Source organism: Talpa occidentalis, unplaced genomic scaffold (assembly GCF_014898055.3).
Source record: "Talpa occidentalis isolate TD23 unplaced genomic scaffold, MPIMG_talOcc4v2.1 talOcc4.3, whole genome shotgun sequence".
Lineage (NCBI taxonomy): Eukaryota > Metazoa > Chordata > Mammalia > Eulipotyphla > Talpidae > Talpa > Talpa occidentalis.
The window spans coordinates 74,930,605-74,944,443 of NW_023603184.1; the positions used below are offsets into that span (position 1 = coordinate 74,930,605).

Genomic DNA, 13,839 nt, shown 5'->3' on the forward strand with positions numbered 1-13,839 from the left:
CTCGATCCCCAGTTTTTAATGCAATGTTTGAACATGAAATGGAGGAAAGCAAAAAGGTAAATATGATGTAAAGGATAATATTTAATTTATACAAATCTAGAATAGTGGAATGTGTTTTAAAAGTAACATTAAAATGTTCTCATTCTTTATACTATGATTTTTTTTCTTTAAATTTTATTTTTATATTCCCCATACAATTACAACCCCCTTATTTTTACCCCCAGCCCTCCTTTCCCCACCCCCCACTCCCCATAGAGTGTCTCTTGTTCATAGTTATTTGTTGATTTTGATATTTTCTTTTATTTTTTAAATAATAAATTTTATTTTTATATTCCCCATACAATTACAACCCCCCCATTCTGACCCCAATCCCTCCCCTCCCGCCCCCCATCCCCCAAAAAGTGTCTCTGGTTCATAGTTTTTTGTTGATTTTGATTTTCACTTTCTTATAGTTATTCATTTTCCTGGTCCCTTATTTAAGTTTTCTAGATTCCTGCTATGAGTGAGACCATATACTATGATTTTAGAAAGAAATAGAGGATATAATGTGTTACTTGGTAGAACAATGGATAGATCTTAATATAGTTGGCCATTCCAAATAACAGCTATTTTGACACCCAGCAACTACCCGTGGCTAAATAAATGGTATCCAGAAGGATAGTCAGTCAAAAGAACTGTCCTACTGCATAGCTATTTGAGAGGTCTCTGATTAAGGTGTGTCTCCCCCCTTTCTGGACTTTATGAAGTACACTGGAATTTATTTTCTAGAACAAAAATAGTGCTGCTTTTCTTTATACCACTAAAAGTTAAGAGGTTATATATTAGATTTAGCAAAAAAAAGACATAATTGACAGCAATATCATATACTAACTGTAGGCAGGAAATTGCCTGTTTGGTTTTCTCAGATGTCTCCCTTTCACCTGTTATCTTGAAATGTAGTCAGATTAAAAGATCAGAGGTTGATTCTTTGCAGGTTACATTACATGTGAACCTTAGTATTCCAGTAGACAAGCTGTGCCTCAGCTTTATTCTTTCTGCAGAACTAGAAGCACTAATAAAATAGCTGCTTTTTCCCTTTGTTGGTGTTGGCAAGTACAGTGATCAGCCTTCTGATTACTTACAAGTAAAGAGACATCAATAATGTCAAATGTGGTTGGTAGCAAAGGATCAGTAAAATTTGGCATGATTTGCTGCTAGACATTTAGCTTAACTGATTTTAGAAGAGAAGCCAAAGGTATAGGACTAAAAAAGCAACTAGTTCTCTAGACTTCAGTATATCTCAAACAAACAGATGTGGTGACAGTAGATAATAAATAGTATGTTCCTTTTTTTTTTTTCAAAAAGGGTAGTTCTGAAGTAGTGGATTCTGGATTTTATCAAATGTTAGATCCTATATATTTTTAAAGATTTTTAAATTTATTTATGCATACAAGAACTGGGGTGCAGGCAAGAGATGTATTGGGGGGATGAGAGGATTCACCAGAGACAGAGTGGGGAGCAGAACAGGCAGGATGAGTGAAATACACTGCTGAGGGGAGTAGCGGTTGAGACAGGAGAGGTCTGCTGCACCATGTGGGTCACCTCACTGGCCAGGGATCAAACTTGTGCTGCAGTGGCTGCTGATAGATTTGTAGTGCTGCATCTTAACCCCCTGAGCCACCAGGGAGGCCCTAGACTCTGCCTTTCTTAAAATTGAGAATAGGACTGTTGGCTTATAGGATCTTAGGCACTATATTATCACTTAGGAATTCAACAAAGAAAAAGTTAATAGCCATCTTCTTCTAAGATAAAGGTCATAAACTGAACACAGTTATATTTTGTGTGGTCTACAATGTTATTTTTGTTTTTGCTTTACTCTTAAATTGCAAATTAGGGTTTATATTCTTAAATGGTTTTGCCTGGCTACATGTATTTCTCTTAGACCTATGTTCTTCACTTTGCCTGCTTAACTTACTGAATACTTACCTTAATATTAAAATAGAGTTTAATGTATATTTGACTTGTAGACTTGTATAGCACTTGAGTGCAAAATTGGGGCTCTCAAATTACTATCAAAGTTTAGGTTTGGTTCACTTGTGTGTGTATATTTATATATAACTTTATTCTGTTGCTCCCAATATCAGAATCGAGTGGAAATAAATGATGTAGACCCTGAGGTTTTTAAAGAAATGATGAGATTCATATATACAGGGAAAGCACCAAACCTTGACAAAATGGCTGACAACTTGTTGGCAGCTGCAGACAAAGTAAGTAATTATGTCTTAAAGAGCTATAAAATGTCCTCAAGCTTGATGTAGGGAAAGCTATCATCAAATGAAAATCTCAACTAATTTGAGGTACTGAGTTTTTAAAAATCAAAACACAAACATACCTTGAAGCAATTAGAGTATATGGAAGAAAGTGAAATTTTTGTGGAAGAGTAAACTATAGTAGTTTTGAATGTATCTTTATTTTATAGGTACACACGCATAAATGAAGATAACTTTGTTCATAATTTCTTAGTCTTAAGATAGAATATATGACCCTTTATAAAAAAGAAAAAAGTGTGTTTTGTCTAATTTAATTCTCTGTTCACAAATTTATTTTTAATATGACAGCATATAGAAAGGAAAAAACAATGTTAATTTTATAGTACTCTGTTTTAATGATGATTTCTTAAAGATAAGGGAAAAGTACAAAAATACCACAAAAATAGCAGAAAAAGTACAAAAATAGCGGTGGTTCTTAATCCTGAACGCACATTGGGTACTTTCTCCAAAGGAATTGATAACCATGCTATTTCCATCCCCACATATGTGTGTGTGTGTGTGTATATATATGTGTGTGTGTGTGTGTGTGTATGTGTGTGTGTATGCATTTTTAAACTATATATCATGATGGTGTATGTTCGTATGTGTGTATGAGGTGGTATTTTACTTGTTTTGAATGTTACCGTCGGAGGGGGAACTGGCCCAAGTGTATGCAGAATCTATTATTTCTTTACAAATGCACATAAATCTATAACTGTCTCAATAAAAATTTAAGTTTAAAGCCTTTTACAATAGCATCAGAAATATCAAATATATAGTCATATATCAGAGATCTTCAAGACCTGTGTTGTATTGCTTAGAGAAAATCAGGTAGTCTTAAAAGGAGAAATTAATTTTGTGAGTGAACTAGAAGTTTCAGTATAGTTAAAAATTGTAATTCTCAGAAACAAGTTCTTCTATCAAAATCCCAGCAGGCCTTTTTATTTTTCAATTGTTAAGCTGATAAAAATTGAGCACATGTGGTGCAAGGACCTTGCATTATCAAATAACTTTGAAAAAGAAGGGCAAAGTGGAGGACTGTCATTTCCTGATATTGATACCTATTACAAATCTTTAACTTTTAAAACAGTGTTGTATCAGTGACAAGTTAAAAAGATAACTCGCTGGAACAGAATACAGAAATAGACTTTCACTTATATGGATATTTAATTCTTGATAAAAGTGTATTGACAGTTTAGTGGAGAAAGGTTAGTCTTTTCAACAAATGGTGCAGGGATGGATATACATAAGCCCCTCAAAATGAACTTTGAACTCCTTTGAAAAACTGAGTTTTCCATATGACTTCATACTATATACAGAAAAGTTACACAAAAATGAATTAAAAACCTAACAATGTAACTTCTAAAAGAAAATCTTCATATTCTTATTAGGTAAAAAAACTTCTTAGCTAAAACATCAAAAGCATAATGTATAAAAGAAAAAGAAATGATTAGACTTTAATAAAATTTAAAATTTATTTTTATTTTTCAAAAAGACAGGAGAATAAAAAAGACTGGGAGAAAATAATTGTAAAACTTAAATCTGATGAGTAACTTTTAACTAGAATATTTCTGATAAATAACTTGGGTTGTCTTCAGACTGTACAGAGAACTCTTAAAACTCACTTATAAGAAAACTTGCTATATTTCCAATTACAGTAAATATTTGAATAGATACTTCCAGAAATATGTCAACTGAGTATATCAGAAAATGTTCAACCTCATTAGTCATTAGGGAAACTAAATTAAAACCATCATGAGATACTTCTATACATGTATTATAACAGTTAATATTATAAAGATTATCCCTAAGTATGGTCAGTGATGTAGAAGAATTAGGTTTCCCATACATGACTGACAGGACTATAAAGTGGTACAAGCACTTTGAAAGACTGTTTGGCAGCTCCATAAAAAGTATTACGCTTGGGCCTCCCCTGGTGGCGCAGGCAGTTGAGCACCACACTGTGAAGCTGTCCACAGCTTCTGCAGCGCCAGTTCATTCCCGGCCGGCCGGGAGGTTCCCACATGGTGCGGCAGAACTCTCCTGTCTCACCCACTGCTTTCCTCAGCAGTGCATTTCGTCAGTCTGCCTGTTCTGTTCCCCACTCTGTCTCTGGTAAATCCTCTCACCCTCCCGCATATCTGGCCTGTACCCCGGTTCTTGTATAAAAATAAATAAATTAAAAAAAAAAAAAAAAAAAAAGTGTTATGCTTGGTGTGTGTTCCAGTTTTTAACCCAAGAGGAAAGAAATCATGTAGCCTTATAATGACTCATACATGAATGTTTACAGCAGCGTTAATTGTAATATCTAAAGACTGGAAACACTATTCGCCAACAAACAGCTATTTGCCAACATATGCATAGAAAAATTATGATATGACTGTAAACAGTTGAACTCGTACTGCTAATACCTGGGTTCACAAAACATACTAATACACACACACACAAATAACTTTGAACTGCTGATAGGCAACCACATGAGTGAATCTCAAAATAATTATATTGTGTGGAAAAGCCAGACGAAAGTGAGTGTAAATTGTAGATTCCATTTATAGAAGACTTCAGAAAATGCAAACTCTAGTGAAAAAGAATACCTGGGGTATTGTTTGGGCTGGGGCAAGAGGGAAGGATTACCAAGGGGTAGAAGGAAGCTTGAAGATGTTGAATATTTTACTTTCTTGATTTAATGATGCTTATATGGCTTTTTGAACTTACCAAAGTATACACTTTAATTATGTGAAGTTTATTGTATGTCAGTTATATCTCAGTAAAGCTGCTGAAGTTATAATATGCCCTAGTAACTAAGAATTTTTAGTGGTTATGACTATGATTTGTTTAGCTTTATAATTCATTCTTCAAGATTGAGTATTGGCAACATGTTCTATACTTAACACTCTCATAAATAATAAAGCTTTTTTAAAGAATAAAATTCTACTTTTTAAATATACTGCATTTTGCACTTAAATTGAAATTTAAAAAAAGTAGCTTTTCTCTTCAATTCATGCATTCATATTTTCCTCATAATAGGTTGAAGTTTTTTAAAACCTTTAAATTTCCCTCAGTTTAAATTATAGTGTACTTTAACTCTTTCTAAGTTACATATATCATGTATTTAAACTGGATAGTTTGAGAAAATGCTTAATGATTCTGTTTTCCTTTTGAATAGTATGCACTGGAGCGACTGAAGGTCATGTGTGAAGAAGCTTTGTGTAGTAACCTCTCAGTAGAAAATGTTGCTGATACCCTTGTCCTTGCAGATTTGCACAGTGCAGAACAGTTGAAAGCACAAGCCATAGACTTTATTAACAGGTAAGCTATGTTTATATTTCAGTGAGCATTTAACATTTTTTCACTGGACATTTTTTTAAGTATGTTTAAATCTTCAATGCAGGTGCAGTGTACTTCGACAGCTTGGGTGTAAAGATGGGAAAAACTGGAATAGCAAGTAAGGTCACATTAGTTTCTGACTTAAAAGTTTATCTGCATATATGAAATTAAATGTTTATATGGCCTTTGTTCATCTAAATAAATGTGAATCCATGTGAAATAAACTGCCTGTTCTTTTAAAAAATAATAATTTCACTATTAATTGATTCTTAAGGCTCTGCTTCCTTGTAGATCAGCTTCTAATGTGAGTTGGGATGGATGCTGTAATTTCTTAAAACAATGCTCACATAATGTATAGCTGAGTACAGATATTGCATTGGTTCTGTCCCTGTCACCCTTCAGGAAATATTTCTTAAAATGTGAGAACTAATTCACTTTATTCTATGAGGAATATACCCTCAGGATTTTTCTAGAAATTCCTTACATTGAATATTACCCTACTGCCTCTTAGGTTAGCCAAGTACCTAGCATCATATGCTACATTGAACTAGCTACCTTACAGTCCAAAAGAAGAAAAATAGCAATTTGATCTTTCCATGGTAAAATTATAAGGGCCATATCTTCTGGATATGAACTATTATCAGTTATTTCCTTTTTTTCTCAGTTTTAAAGTAGCTTTTCTACTCTTTGTGATTATTTGAAGTCAAAAAGAGAAAAGTGTCAATAGGCTAAAGAATATACATTTGCTTTTGATTAGGTTTTATCTGTAACCCTTCAAGTACATTTCAACAAGTTACCAAAAGTTAATATAAAAAGTGAAAAAAAGTGTTAGAGACAATAAAATGGATGTTTGTTAATGACTTAATTATTTCCCACTGCTTACATCTGTTTGATATATGTGACATTAACTAATTGAATTACTGTTAGTTTATGAATTTTGCTTTCTGAAAGTAAAGCTTAATAACTACCTGTAAGGTTTCTGTTGTTCTGTAAATTGGTCACCATGTGATAATATGTTATAGTATGTGAGTCTAGCAAAAAAATCTTTTTGAGTTAAGAATATATTGTATTTAACAGCAAATGACATATTTATAATCCCTTTGAACGTAGCCCCTTTCAAGCTCTAGTTTTGTTCCGTTAGGGAAATGTTTTTACATTGTATAACTTATCAACAACTATCCTGGAGATAGTTGTTGAGTTAAATAAATGAAAATGTCAGTTATCTGTATGATTCTAAACAACTAGTTGAAATTATACACAGTGACACTCTGATGCTTTATGTGAGACTAGTAAAAAAAGTTATTAGCTACTGTTTAATTCATCATTTACCTACCATCTATGGTGTCTCAAGCATCATGCTAGGGTGCAGCATATAAAAACAATTAAGAGGGGAAAGAATCCTTGTTGTTGACAAATTTATGTAATGAAAGAAACAAATTCATAAATATATAATTTCATTATAATATGGTAAGGTGCTAAAAAGGTATATGCACGGTGCTTGACTAAGGCTGGGGGCTTAGGTAGCTTCCTAGAGACAATTGAACTGAGTCTTAAAACTGAATAGGATTTAGGAGAAATGAAGAGGAAATAGCAAATACAGCAGACAGAAAGGATAGCTTGTATGAAACTCTAGAAGCATGAAGCAGTGTTTGACCATTTGACAGATACTTAAAATTATTATCCAGGAATAAATATGAGTGTTCAGTACAGAGAACATAGTGGTAAATATGACCTAGTGTTTTTCCTGCCTTCATGGAATTCATAGTTTAACAGGCAATAAACAGGAAATAAACAAGAATTAAAGTGTGATGCTAGGTAGTATATTGCATACCCAGTCAAACATATAGCAAACGGACTTTAATCTAGGGGTCAAAGAAAACCTTTTCAAGAAACTGTTATATCAATGTAGACCTCAAGTTTTCTGTAGGTGTTTAATACTGGGAAAGTATATCCCAGAGAAAAGGAATCAGGTATATAAAGATTGTGTGATATTATAGAGTAAGAGAAAGGTTATAAGAAGTTGGAGAAAGCAGGAAGAGAGCAGATCCTGGAAGGCCATATAAATAATATTAGGGCTTTTAGATTTTGTTTGTAGAGTAATAGACATGATTAAGTTTGTGTTTCTAGCTATCTTTCTGCATGCAGGATAGAGTGGATTGTAGGGAGGTTGAGGCAGTTGTCACAGTTGAAGAGCAAGGTTAATGGCGAAATTAAGAGTAATTGGTAACAGCGGGGCTAGAGAAAAAGCAAAGAATATCATTTTGAAGGGACAGTCTAATATTTGGATATTGAATGATGGGTGAGATAATTGAGAGGAGACAAGGAAAGGTAACTAGATTTGTTGCTTGAAAATCAGGTATTTACTCTGTTCAGTGCGAGTAAGCAGTTCAGCATCAGTATATGAAATGTCAGACCATAGAAATGAGAGGTGGAAAGCTAAAAGCATAAGTATGAGACCTTATTTCTTTTTCTAAAGAACCTGGATGCAGCAGTGGGGAGTAAGTCATATATGTGTTATTAAGGCAGTGTGGAAGCTGGTTTTAGAGCAGTAAGATGGGAGACTAGAAGGCTAACATTGAGACTGTTAAAATAATACAAATGTAAGTGCCTCCCTGGTGGCGCAGGCAGTTGAGTGCAGCACTATGAAGCAGTCTGCGGCCTCAGCAGTGCGAGTTCGATCCCGGCGCCGGCCCAGGAGATACCCACATGGTGCAGCAGACCTCTCCTGTCTCGCCTGGATTTGGGGTTAAGTTGAAGTTTTGACAAGCTTGAATTTATGGGTCCTAAGGCACATCCATGTAAAGAGAACAAGTGGTTGGAAACCAACCTGTGGGCAGGCCTAGACTTAGCACAATAGTAATTATCATCACTGAATATAATAGTTTAAATTGGGAAGAGTGGATAAGATGATAATGTTAAGGGAGAAAAAAAGAACTCTAGGAAAACCTTCATAAAAAATGTTGGGAAAAGAACTTTTTTTTAAAGATTTATTTATTTATGCATACAAGAGGTAGGGTGTAGACCAGAGGTGCGGGAGGGGGTGAGAGGATTCACCAGAGACAGAGTGGGGAGCAGAACAGGCAGATTCACTGAAATACACTGCTGAGAGGAGCAGCAGGTGAGACAGGAAAGGTCTGCTGCACCATGTGGGTCACCTTCTTGGCCTGTGATCGAACTCATGCTGCTGCAATAACTGCAGATTGCTTCACAGTGCTGACGCTGAACCCCTTGTGCCACTAGGGAGACCCGGGTAGGAATGGTAACAATGGGAGCAGAACTATAGAAATAAGTGCAGAAGTTTGTTTTCAGTTGCAACAGAAAATACCAGTAAGGTAGAGATGATGTTTCAATAAATTCAAATGGTTTGAATACATGGAGCAATAGGCAAGAAATTGACAGTGCATTTTAGAAACTACTTTTTAATAAATGTCCCTTAATTTTATTTTTCAGCCAAGCAGCAGACATAATGGAAACATCAGGATGGAAGTCCATGATTCAGTCTCACCCTCATTTGGTAGCAGAAGCCTTCCGAGCACTGGCATCGGCACAGTGTCCACAGTTTGGCATTCCACGCAAACGACTAAAACAGTCCTGAAATCTTCCATGAACTGTAGAAAAAATGGAATTGACTTTTACTCCTCCAGGTCCAGAAGGATTCTAATACACAAACCACAAGCAAGAGTTGTTTCTGTTGTCTTGGTCACAGGACAGAAATGAAAAAGCATATTGCTTGCATTTCAGGTGGATAATGTATGGTTTATTCTTCAGCTTTAAATTTGACTGATTATACTCTAATTCACTTCAAGGCCTTAAATTATCTTCAGTGACTTCTCTTGTTCATATGATACTTTAATTTTTTTTTTTATTGTGCCTTGTCATTTTGACCAAGGCTATGCAAGATTGCACTAGCTCCATAATGCAGTAATGTTGATACCTGAAGATATTAAGTTTCAAAAGGATCTTCCATTAGTTTGAAAAAAGCAAAATGAATTTTATAGGATTTATCCTATGTTATCTCAATGTTTGAAACTAGGGTCTCCTAAAAAGCACTTGTATTGGAGATGACTGATGGTATCTCCAATCTAAGTTTTATGAACACAGGAGAACCTGCTTACCTTCAAGGTAAGTTATGGCAATACATTGCTTCATTTCTAATTTATTTTTCATTTCAGGGGGAAAATATGCAATGAGTTGGCCCAAATTTTTAGTAAAATTTGTGATGTTTATATGTGTTTCTTTGTGGGTTTATTCAAGTTTACAATGATTGAGAACTGATTGAGGTTAAGATTTTAATAAGAAAGCATGTTTTATGCTGAACTGATTTTTCTCTTTTTTCTTTTTAATTTATGGTGACCTACCTAGAGGAAGAATTCTGTACATGTTAAAAGTAAGGATGACCAAATGTAAATTAAATGAGTGGGCCAATTAAGAAATACATATGCACTTTTAATGTGTAATTTTTGTATGATGAATGGTACATGTATTTTTTGCTTTTGAGAGAATAAGGTATAATTAATTGCGTCTTAACTTTTGAAAGAAAAGACAAATGGAGGCAACCGGAATGTTTGTGGTGATAGATAAGAAAGATACTTTTGATTATAGTTAAATTGGTTTGAATTTTGGATGTTCATAATTGATTTCAATCCTGTTTTATCCCCAATTTGGAAAAGGCACCTGAATAATAAACAAATCCTAGATAGTCTACTCTCCTAAAAGCAATGAATGGAGTGTAAAGGAGAGAACCATTAGAAATATGTGAGGCCACACTCTGACCTTTTTTCCCCCTCCTAGTTTTCGCCTTTCTCTTTCTGTTGAGTAACTAACACTGTGGGTGACATTGAAATTCTGCATAATGTGAACAGGATAAACTATTTAAAAACTGCTTTTCATGAGCCAGTTCTTTCTTATCAAATGAATTTTAGCTTTAAACACCTACACATGTTAAGTGTTGATAGCTCTGTTCACAACAGATGCCTGTTTGGTTGCATTGTCCCCAAGAAGCAGTAGTTATAAATGTAAAGTCACTGCAGCTGATTTCTTGTAACAGTGACAGTGTATTTCTTGGGCAAGATTTATATTTGCGAAAAGTGTGCCACTGGGGGAAAAAACATGCATATACCTATGCATATATAACTTTATTCTCCAGAATAAAATTTGTATAATTTCTTCAGTTTTTTAATTTTAAGACAAAAGGAAAAAATTGAAACCCAAGGTTTTAAAATGAATTTTTTTTGTTATCTCTTTGTTAGATATTCATTGAAGCAATCTTAATAATATCAAGAGTGATTTATACCTACATTAAACAAACACTGTCACACAAGCATTTATTACCCATAACTAGAGTTTGAAAAGATCATATTTTTAGATATCTTCATTTCTTTCTGGGTAGTTTGAGTCTGTTATTTGACTAAAATTTTAAATTGGAAGAATCCCTTGGATTAAAAGAAAAATTCTTATATCTTAATGGACTCATTTGTGTGTAAGTATTTTAGGAAACAGAAATTCACTTTTGTCACCATTAGACTGAGCCTGTTAAATTTGGCGGTGTACAATTTTTAAAACCCACAGAGACATACATATATACTTTAAGATTTCAATTTAAGATGTTGCTATATTCTTATAAGAAAACAAAAACACTTTCCTTACACTATAGTGTTTTGTTGTCATATATATCAAGAAAATACTGGTATATCCATTTATATCATGCTCATTGCCACATTGTGAATTCACTGCTTGAATACACATTTCTAACCATAGTTGACTTCAGTAATAACACCATATAATGAACATTTCAGCCTGTCTTTACTTACTCACGTTAGTGTTTATTGCAATTATTAAGGGTTTTATTATAAAGATTTTTTTTAAAGTTTGGTAGCACATTTTGTACCAAAAACGTCAAACACTGCTGTGAGTCTATCCACGTTTGTAGAAATGTCCACTTTTCAGATAATATAATGCCTACCATTGTACTAACATCACATGATAATGGGTTTTTTTTATTTATTATGTATATTTTTGGTGTGGTGGGTTCTTAAGGCAGTGATAAAAGACTTAAGGTTTGCTGACATGAGTACTCTACTAGCCCTTTCTCCCTCTTCTTATTTAAACTACATAAATTGTTTTCAGTAGGCACAGATGCTTCTAGAACTGTCTTGCCTTTTGAACTAATAGCCTGTCTGTTTTCTTATTGTCACCTAAGCAGTTATTTTGGTTGGTTTTTCTTTTTTTAAGAAAGTAGTAACTGATTTTAAATATCACGTATTATAAGTAACCATTGGAAGAACTGTTCTTTAGATTGAGATACAGAAACACTGTATTTGTGCCTTTTTTTTTTTATTTTAATATGTACGGATATTTAGAGCACAAATATGAAGGTGCCATAATATGGCTCGACGACATTGTTACCTCCTTGAATACTCATGTGTCATTGTCTTGAAATAGTAATTGGAGAAACTTGCATGTGTTACATGATGATTTGGGAGGGTGTGTGTGTGTGTGTGTGTGTGTGTGTGTGGTGTGTTATATGTACTTGTATTCACTTGCCCTTGAGTGTGGTACATTCAAAAGAGTGAACTTCTGAAAATAGGACTTAAGTTAAATGTTAAAAGTTTGGGTTAGTTATTTCATTTAAATGTGTTTTATTTGGGGTACAACTGATTGCCAGAGAAAATTATAATTCTCAAAAATGTGACCGATTTACTGCATGATGAAATGTGAAAACAGTGCCTTTTTTGGGACATAGTTTTAAAATTAAGTTAAAATGCTAACAAAGAACTCTTTAAAAAGTTGTCATGAACATTATTGGCTTATTGTTAAACTAGACTTAGATTAAATGACCAAAAGTAAGTAATTACTAATTTACTTACCCATTTATTTTGTGGATAAATTTGAAATCTAAACAAAACTCTATTGTGGATCATAGTTGCTACTAAAATAGAACACTAGAGACTCCAATAAGTTGTTTTGTTAAAATCCAACTTAATCAGCTTATCTCAATGCCAAGTATACTTAAAGAGTTGACGTATCCTAAGTTGGACATTCATGTTCTTTGGGAGATAAAATTTAAAATATTTCAATGCTTTCTCGCAAAATAAGGTGGGTGGGTTTCAGTGTTTTCAGATTATAAAGATAGCACTTTCAGCACACAGAGTATTTTGCAAAAACCTCTTTTATACAGATTATGAGCTCTACTTTATTTAAGTATTCATGGAATGATGTAAATTTTAGGTCCAGTTTAACAAATATTGAGTGCCTATCATATACAAGACTTCCTTTTCACTAGGAATGAAATCACCACACTGTGTCTTCTGTTTGCAGTATGTGGACTTTATGTTTAAGAAGGAATTCTTATATTTAAATCTTTTTCTGTTATTAGAGTTTATCATTGTATAATGTAAGCCAGTTAATTTTGCTTTTTTTTTTTAAGAATAAAAGACATAACTTAAGTGAGCCCCATTTTTGAAAATAAAATTATTTAAAAATTAGTTCTGGGGGAAATTTGATTTCAAGATTCAAATATATGAAGAGTTATGTTGAACTTTACAGCCTCATTTTTAATCAGCTGATGTTAATGCTGAGATACATAATTTTTGTATCTTGTGCTGAAAATATTTTTTGCATTTCAGAATGTTTAGTTCAATAAAGTTGTTACTACTTGCTCAGACTTGATTTGTTGTTTTTGTGTTTATTTGAAACATAAGAACTCAAAGAGCTATGTGGGGCCTCCCTGGTGGTGAAGGAGTTAAGCACAGCAATGTGATGCTATCCAAAGCCTCAGCAGCCTAAGTTCGACCCCCTGCTGGGGAGGTGACCCACAAGGCCTCCTGACTCATCCTCTGCTCCCCTCAGCAATGTATTTCAATCAATCTGCCAGTTCTGTTCCCCACTCTGTCTTTGGTGAATCCTCTCACCTCTGTCCTGTACCCCAATTCTTGTATGCATAAATAGATAAATTTTAAAAAAATAAAAGAGAAATTTATCTATTAAAGAAACAAAAATAATGGGGGGTTAAAAAATGTAGAACATTGTTATGCAATTATAGTAAAATAGGATAAATAATCATATTTTAAACTTTAAGTGAACTATAATCTTTCCTCCTACTCTGCAGCAGCGAATACCTTTAATACTTTATCTTGGAACATTGGAATATTGTATTCTTCCCTTACACCACTTAAGAATCATTTGCTAAGAGAAAGCCAAAGGCAGTATTCGCTTTGATCACTAT

The 13,839-nt window shown here is 33.8% G+C and overlaps 1 protein-coding gene across 2 annotated transcripts in view; it reads left to right on the forward strand.

The window, feature by feature from the left end:
• Window positions 1-13,297, forward strand: part of SPOPL (speckle type BTB/POZ protein like) — a 43,591-nt gene extending 30,294 nt beyond the window's left edge. For both annotated transcript variants that reach the window (XM_037523294.2, XM_054699698.1), the window contains 5 exons: window positions 1-56; window positions 2,124-2,246; window positions 5,455-5,597; window positions 5,680-5,733; window positions 9,066-13,297. In XM_037523294.2, coding sequence (XP_037379191.1) covers window positions 1-56; window positions 2,124-2,246; window positions 5,455-5,597; window positions 5,680-5,733; window positions 9,066-9,210 — 521 coding nt within the window. In that variant the 3' untranslated portion in view covers window positions 9,211-13,297. The remainder of the gene's footprint in view (window positions 57-2,123; window positions 2,247-5,454; window positions 5,598-5,679; window positions 5,734-9,065) is intronic.
• The last annotated feature ends 542 nt before the right edge of the window (window positions 13,298-13,839 follow it).